The sequence below is a fragment of the Onychomys torridus genome, chromosome 7 (assembly GCF_903995425.1).
Source record: "Onychomys torridus chromosome 7, mOncTor1.1, whole genome shotgun sequence".
In the NCBI taxonomy this organism is placed as follows: Eukaryota; Metazoa; Chordata; class Mammalia; order Rodentia; family Cricetidae; genus Onychomys; species Onychomys torridus.
The window spans coordinates 42,019,091-42,027,233 of record NC_050449.1 but is presented as its reverse complement, the minus strand read 5'-3'; the positions used below and the strand labels follow the sequence as shown (position 1 = coordinate 42,027,233).

The following is an 8,143-nucleotide window of genomic DNA, read 5'->3' as shown; positions in this document are numbered from 1 at the left end:
TGGTGAGAGAAGATGTAAGGATAAAACAGTGTGATAAAGGACATTTGTTTTCACCAACAGGTATTCAAGGGTAGTCTGAGGTAAAGAGGAAGGCAGTTAAGAACACTTGAGTTACAAGCCTCAAGAGTAATCACTCTGGGAGGTTTGTGGAAATCAGATACTGCTGGATTCTGTATTGAGTAACTGTTACTCAAGTCGGATGTGTGGCTCACGCCTGTAAATCTCAGCACCTAGGAGGCACAGGCAAGTAGACAGGGTGATTTCAAGACCATCCTTAACACATGGCATGTCCCGGCACGCCTTGGACGACAAGAGACCACATTCACAGTCACTTAGAAAATCCCTCCTACATTCTTCTTGGCCCCATATGGATCGATATTAAGACATGCTCCCAACTATGTAACACTGGCTGGCCTGGAACTCGAGCCTGCCTCCCGAGTCCTGAGATTAAAGAGGAGTGTCACGACGCCGGGCTAAACTTTTCTTAAATTGGGCTACATTAACTGCCCACATCAGTGAAGATATCAGTGAAAATAAAACTGCCGCTACACCAACACATGATTTCAGAGAAGCCTTGTTTGCAAGCTAAGTGAGGGGAGGCACTCGTTCTACGCTGAGATCCGGGCTGCGAGGGCATTTCCCAACGCAACCAGACGCTGCTGCAGCACACTTCTTAAGAGGTCCAGCTTGACGCCAGGGATCGGGTAAGGCGAGAATCTGCCTTGGCGGCTTCGGCTACGGCTGCAGCCACCAACGGGCATTCGACGTCTGTCGGTCCGAACGCTGGGTCGCGCTGGCGGCCGAGGTCCTCCTGGCTGATTCGGATCAACACTAGTAACCAGGAGGCTGTCTCCGGAGACCATCGCCCACGCCAATGCAGACGGGCTGAGATCTCCTTGGGAGGACCGGTAGGCCACCCTGTCGGCTTGATCGCCGGCCGACAGCGACACCGAGTTCTGGGCCATCTTCAAACACCGCCCGCAGTGTTTGCTTGACGAACGTCGACCACACTGGGCCCTCGGCAGCGCCGCAGATCACTCCAGCCCGCGTCGGAAGCAACCGTTACCAACCCCAGCCGCCATTTTTAGTGCAGCGGCGGAAGACGCAGCCGCCGGAAACGGGGCGCTTCTCCTGCACGCATGCGTAGCCGGCCTGCGGTCGCGCGCGAAGGGCGTTTACGTCGTGACGTCTGAACAAGAGGACGCGGGTCTTCCCGAGAGTGCGCAGTCGGGTCGGTCGGTCGGCTGGCTGGCCGTGAGCAGTCAGACTAGGCCCGAGACTGGAAGCGACGCGGAGATGGGGGCGGCGGCCGCCGAGGCCGACCGCACTCTGTTCGTGGGCAACCTGGAGACGAAGGTGACGGAGGAGCTCCTCTTCGAGCTGTTCCACCAGGTAAGGCGCGGGCACGGTCCTAGGGCGGCGGGGCCACTCAAGGGCCCCGCTAAGAAGCGGAGCGCGCCGGGCCGGAACCCCGGGGCGTTCGGGCCAAAAGTGACGTCTGACGATGTGGGTGTCTGCGTCTCCACCCCGGTGAAGGACCAGAGACCCGAGGCGGAATCTCAGCATTGTTTTCCCTGTCCTGCGTACCTCGCCTCCCCTTTGAGTTAATTGGCCTTTGCTTCGTCTCACACGTTTCCGCTTTTCTCTATTTCCGCTTAACTTGCGTATGATGTTGCAGACTTTAAAGTGATTTTTTGTTTTGTTTTGTTTTGTTTTTCTTTCCTCGAGACAAGGTTTCTCTGTGTAGCTTTGGAGCCTGCCCTGGAACTCACTTTATAGCCCAGGCTGGCCTTGAACTCACAGAGATTCGCCTGGCTCTGCCTTCCGAATGCTGGGATAAAAGGCGTGCGCCACCACTGCCCGGCTCATTAAAGTGTTTTAAAAACTCTATAAGCTTAACGTAGGAAAGCAGCATTGGCGTGTTTATTAAGTCCGAAAAACTCGACCTATCCTCTCCTTTTCCTGCTTCATGACTCAATAGCTGGGTTTATTTGATCGCTCGATGGCGGAAGTTAATTTTTTCAGTCGAAGAAAATCCGCTTTCTCTTGTAAATGTTCTTTTTTCATGCAGCGAGGAAATGACAGCTGTTGTTTGCTTTGTTAAGACGTCACGCAGTTATGGGAGATGTAAATACAGTATCGTGCTTTCTGTTCTTTTAAATATTATAAATAACATAATAAAAACTTTCCCCAAATAATCTCGATTTCAGTCAGAACTAGAATTGTTATCCTTACTAAAAGGAAAGTAGATGGCTGGCCCCTGTCAGGACATTTTGTTTTCAATGAGGTCTAGATTACATACTTTTGTTTAAAACTTTGTGTTCTCTTCTTTATAGTATTTGAGACAAAGAGACAGTCTCTGTAGCCTTGGCAGCCTGGGACTCCGAGGCTGACTTTGAACTGATCCTTCTGCCTGCACCTCTTGATTGCTGACAATACAGGCATGTGCCACTGTGACAGGCTTGCAATCTCATTTATTTCTGAAATTCAAATGTTTTCCTGAAATTGCCTTGTTTAAGTTATGAATACTTTTCTTTGCAGGCTGGGCCAGTAATAAAGGTGAAAATCCCAAAAGATAAAGATGGCAAACTGAAACAGTTTGCATTTGTGAATTTCAAACACGAAGTGTCCGTTCCTTACGCCATGAATCTTCTCAATGGAATCAAACTTTTCGGGAGGCCTATCAAAATTCAGTTTAGATCAGGTAATGGCTCAGGTATAGTGGTAATAGGGAGAGGGGCGATTGTTTGTTTTTCTTTTGCTTTCTATTTTACTGTTCAGGGTTTTTTTTTTGTTTGGTTGGTTGATTGGTTTTTGAGACAGGCTTTCAGGTATTCTAGGCTAGCTCACTGTGTAGCCATGTCTGGCTTGAATTCTTGATCCTTCTACCCCACAAGTGCTGGGATTGTAGTTGTTGACTCTGTACCAGACTTCTGTTTTAAAGATTAGGAATAGGGAGTTAATGATGATGAGAATACTTGAAACTTTGCTATTTCCCTGGTTACTTTGTGATTTACAAATACTGATTTTATTGCTGCTCTTCTGTGAGGATAAGATAAGGCTTTCCACTCATCCAGTCATACATTATAGTATGGGGATCAGAATACCGTGGCCAGATTGCTGTTTCTGCTTTAAGTAGTTAGTATCTTGTTTGGAATGCTTTCTTTTTCTGGTATTACTGTGAAGTAGTCTAACAATTTGAGTGGTGGTTTGTTTTGTTTTGTTTTAGTTTGAGGGTGGGGGTTGGTGTTGGCTTTTAAGCTATTTATCTCTTTGGGGGTAATTTAGACTGGAGGAGACATTTCAAATTGTTGTTGGGCTTTTTGGTTTTCAATTAGAATTTTTGAAATTACCTCATTTTAGGGAGTAGTCACGCCTCTCAGGATGCCAGTATGTCATATCCCCAGCATCATGTTGGAAATTTAAGCCCTACCTCCACATCTCCTAACAGGTACTGTTTCTCACTCACTATTAAAGTCATTTATCAGAAAGTTTTTGAGTTAATGATCTCAGTGCACGATTGACTGGTTCTTTTGCACTAAATAAAATACAACTATAGTCATATGTGTTTGTTTTGTTTGTTTGTTTGTGTTTTGAGCTGAGGATCTAACCCAGGGCCTTGCGCTCGCTAGGCAAGTGCTCTACCACTGAGCTAAATCCCCAATCCGTCATATGTGTTTGTAAAGACATGTCCCACCCACATAAACAGATGGAAGTGAAACAAAAGATATTTATCATAATGGTAGTATAGTGTGCACTCCCCACCCCACCCCCATCTTTTAAAGGTTCAAATTAACTTTATAGTAACTTTATCCCCTATAATTGTTTTTTTTTTCTTACTGTTTAAAAATACTGATTAGTGAATATTGACTACTGGACTGAATTAATAGAACTGGAGTGTAAATCTACCTCTGCCGATTGTACAGTCATTAGGTTCATTTCTCTTGGTCCTATCCTTTGTGAGGAAAGAAAGTTGAATAAAATGGTCTCTAAAATCCCTGTAGCTACTGAAGGTTAGAGATAGTACTGAATTAACTCAATTTGTTTGTTTTAGATGCCTCACCAAAGCCTTTCCGTGCTCTCGAAACAACTATGAAATAGGATTTATCTCTACTTTTGGTGCAGAAAGTTAATTTTGGCTAACTTGCCCAAGTTTGAGCTGTTTGTAAGCAATGTGTGAAGTTAAGCCTGGTTGGTATGATCAAGCCACAGTATGGTACACTGCCAAGTGGAGCTTCAGATTTAGATGAACACATGTACTTTGTGGCTACTTGCTTAATGACTATAATTAGTTCCCTAGAGATGTAGAAAGTGCTTTGAGAGAGTTTTAACAGCAGGGGATGATGCAGATGGGGGAGGAATAAAAGAAACCAGTGCAATGAAGGCAGCAGGGAATTTTGACGAAGTACAGAAGAGCTAAGTAAGCATCTCAGGGCTACAATCAAGTTCTGGGGGGATTTTATTCTAAGCAGGAAGAAAGCATTAAAATAGTTGAGGTACACTGGTGATACAAAGTCCGAAGTTTAGAGAGTTCTTGGTCGCTGTGGGAGGAGAGTGTGTTAGAAGTGACAGTAGTGACAGAGACGCCGATTAGGAAGCCATTGGCAGGTGACTGGGCGGGGCTGTTGTTGGGTCAAAGCCAGAGAGAATTGGATGGCTGCTCTGAAGAGAAGTGTTGGAAGGAGGAATTATAAAAAGCAGTAGCACAAAAACACTGATCTCCGTGTGACCTCTTTTGCCAGCTGAAGTCAATTAGTGGTGTTTAAACACTTAGTTGGCCACTTTCATAGAACAGTCACAGGCATCCTAAGTGGAACAAAGATCTCCCCCTTAGAAGTTCTTGTCATTCCTTTTAACTTTAACCATAGGCTAGGGTGGATTATTTTAATATGCTGCTGGCATAAAGTAAATTGTACTCTTAGAATCTGGACACACGATCTCCTCTGAGACCCCCAGAAAAGCTAAAGGAGAGCCCCTTGGTTTTTTGCTTTGTTTTGCAGAGCTGAGGATGGAACCAGGGCCTTGCCCTTGCTAGGCAAGCGCTCTACCACTGAGCTAAATCCCCAACCCCCCGCCCCTTGTTTTTTTCTACCTCCACTGAGTCTAATCAACACTAAGATGAGGAAACATGGTGCAAAACCTTTTTAATTGTGCAAACCTTTTCAATTTGATGTCTCAGAAATATCTACCTAATTGCTCAAGTTAAAATTTACAGTTTCTTTACTCTGTTTCCTTCATTTATAGCTAGAAGATAAAATCTCTGTCTGAACGATGGCATTAGCTTAGGACCAATGCATTGCCTTGCTGTCTTTGTGTCTGAGGTTATATTGGTGAAGGTGCCATAGTTATGCAAGAGGAAAACAGTGTCGTGTCTCCAGAAATCATCAAGTTCAGAACTGTGTTTGCTCCTGGGCTCCTAGTTTGACTTCTCTAACTAGCTTTTCCCAGTTAGGACCTGTTCTGCCTCCAGATAATCACATTCCTCACTTTGTACTTTAAATATCTCCTTTTCAGAAAGGCTGTCCTGATCAGCCAACCTAAAGTAGACTGCCCTTTCTTTCCTCCAGCTATTTCAATCATCTAACACATCTAACAGACAACTGTACTTGTCTGAATCATTTTCATCATTGAGAACTGTCTTACTTGTGACTGGTGTTGAGAGTCTGTTGAAGAATGACCACTCATCATTCTTGCTTTCTCTTTGCAGCTATGAAAGGATGGTGGGTAACGTAACTCCATCAGCACAGATGGTCCAGAGGTCCTTCTCTTCTCCAGAAGATTATCAGCGGCAAGCAGTAGTAGGCATTTTTTTTTTTCCCAATTGTGTTGCTAAGATAAAGTCATACTTGAGTTAAAGTATTTCTGTTACATCAGATAACTTTTCACTTCTCAGTCAGTTTTATTACTTTATGTCCTTTAGACATAAATTAACTGTTTTTATTTTAATTCTTAATACTGTGTCAAATATTTAGACTAACATGATCATTACAGTTTAACATATATCTTCTAGACCAACTTACCTGAAGTGGTTTTGTAATATCATGAGATCTACCCTAAAACTCAAATCAGCTGTTTTGATGTTTCTTTTCTTTTTTGAGATAGTCTCATTCCGTAGACCAGGCTGCCCTTGAACTCACGGAGCTATACCTGCGTCTGCCTCCAGATTGCTGGGTTTGAAGGTGTGTGCCACTCCACACAGCTTTTGTTATCAACCCTTAACAGCTTCTAAGATGCAGGACCTCTTCTGCTACTGTAGCTGTCTTTCTCAGAGACCATTCTGGATTCTGCTGTATGCTGCTTTATCCCTTGAAGTGGTTTCTGTTTGTTTGTTTTGTTTTTTTCGAGACAGGGTTTCTTTCTCTGTATAGTTTTGGTTCCTGTCCTGGATCTCACTCTGTAGACCAGGCTGGCCTTGAACTCACAGAGACCTTCGTGGCTCTGCCTCCCGAGTGCTGGGATTAAAGACGTGTGCCACCAATGCCAAGAAAAATGGTCTCTTTTTGATCAGTTTATTTTCTTAGCACTCAGATTGTATGCCACCTTCATAAAGATTTTCCTAGTGAGGATCTAGTTCTTCATGAGTTCTTACAGTGATTCATAGTATGGTCATATTGAGTGATGTCTTTCTTTTATTATATTCTTGGAAGCAAGTAGTATTTATGTTCAAGTATCTGTAAGTAGACACTCAAGATGAATGAAACTTTGGTATTGGGCCACATTTAATTACAGTCAGTTTGGGATGCATCTGGGCAAGGGTGATTTTGATTTTCCTTTATTCTGTGTATCATTGACTGACTAAATGATACATTGGCTTTGCTATTAAGAAGTCATTACAGTTAACATTTTTTTTTCTTCCCTCAGATGAACAGTGCTTTCAGACAGATGTCATATGTTGGGAAATTTGGTTCTCCACGTGCAGATCAGTCGGGATTTTCGCCGTCAGGTCAATCACACGCTCATACCTTTAACCAGTCTTCCAGCTCCCAGTGGCGCCAAGATGCACTGTCATTACAGCGTAAAAGACAGAATTCTCACCCCTACCTAGGAGATAGACACTGCAGCCGTGAGCAGCGCTCTGATCATGGGTCTGACTATCATTACAGAGGAGGCCGAGAGGACTACTTCTATGACGACAGGAATCATAATGGATGGAGCCATGACTATGATAACAGAAGAGACAGTAGTAGAGGTGGGAAATGGCCCTCATCTCGACACTAACAAGCATTCCAAGGACATTGTTTACAGGGCCATTTTAGGCCCTTTTAATTAAGTTGTTCTGAAAGTATTTCTAAAAACTGTACACAGTAGCCCCACAATTTTCCACCTGTCTTTGAAAAAATTTTTTGAACCCAGCAGCAGTTCATACAGAACTGGGAACTGTGGCTCCACATTGTTACTTAAGTACCTTCCCTCGGGGTTTCAGAAGAGCAGGATTTTATGCAAGAGAACGGGCCACCAATCCAGTCATTTCAGCCTAGGAAAGATGAACTGTATAGATTGGTTGATTATAAAGCAAATGTTTGAGTTATTTCATCCTTTTGTGTTGCAAGAAATTTCTTGGTAATGAAATCATTTTGGTGTATATAGTAGGAAACATCCAAGTTGGTAGTCTGAAATGACTATCTGCATTTTATTAATAAATGAGAAAATAGGACTTCTCAGTGATTGTTTTATTAACAATTTATTTAAAACAGTTTATTGGTTTTTGGGAATAAATTATATTTTCTAACTCAGAATTGAAGTACAAATTCTGTGGTATGCTCTTGAATTTTATCACAATTAAACATACATTATAATTCTATACAAGTTCATTCTAAGAACTTTAAAATTGTTTCATTAAATTATATTTGATGTATGACTAGTCACTCAGGAAGTTAAATATCTACATGTATATTTTTTACATAAAAAGAGTGTTGATGAAAATTCTTAGAGAAACAACAATGTTTAATACATAGATAAAATGGCAAATGTGGGATTATAATTTTGAAATTTTGTTTAACAAAACTTCCATGTTTCAAGATCCTGTTGCTCATTCACTGCAAGTCATTTTTAAGAATTTATTCTGTGAGAAATGTGGATCCTCTTTATACCACAGCATTTATACTATGTTCCTTTTTAATATATTAAATACATACAAAGAGAA

General features: G+C 42.6%; 2 protein-coding genes across 3 annotated transcripts; one reads left to right on the top strand and one right to left on the bottom strand.

The window, feature by feature from the left end:
- Window positions 1-558: 558 nt before the first annotated feature.
- On the bottom strand, window positions 559-1,185 carry C7H11orf71 (chromosome 7 C11orf71 homolog). Its single transcript, XM_036193375.1, has one exon. The coding sequence runs from the start codon at window positions 963-965 to the stop codon at window positions 609-611; it is 357 nt and encodes a 118-aa protein (XP_036049268.1). The 5' UTR covers window positions 966-1,185; the 3' UTR covers window positions 559-608.
- Rbm7 (RNA binding motif protein 7) lies at window positions 1,178-8,143 on the top strand. 2 transcript variants are annotated; one of them, XM_036193374.1, is made up of 5 exons: window positions 1,178-1,392; window positions 2,542-2,704; window positions 3,364-3,451; window positions 5,708-5,802; window positions 6,862-6,968. In XM_036193374.1, the coding sequence occupies exons 1-5, from the start codon at window positions 1,297-1,299 to the stop codon at window positions 6,966-6,968; spliced, it is 549 nt and encodes a 182-aa protein (XP_036049267.1). In that variant the 5' UTR covers window positions 1,178-1,296. The 2 variants fall into 2 exon arrangements, with proteins under 2 accessions (XP_036049267.1, XP_036049266.1); XM_036193373.1 differs by having other exon boundaries at window positions 1,180-1,392; window positions 5,708-5,798; window positions 6,862-8,143.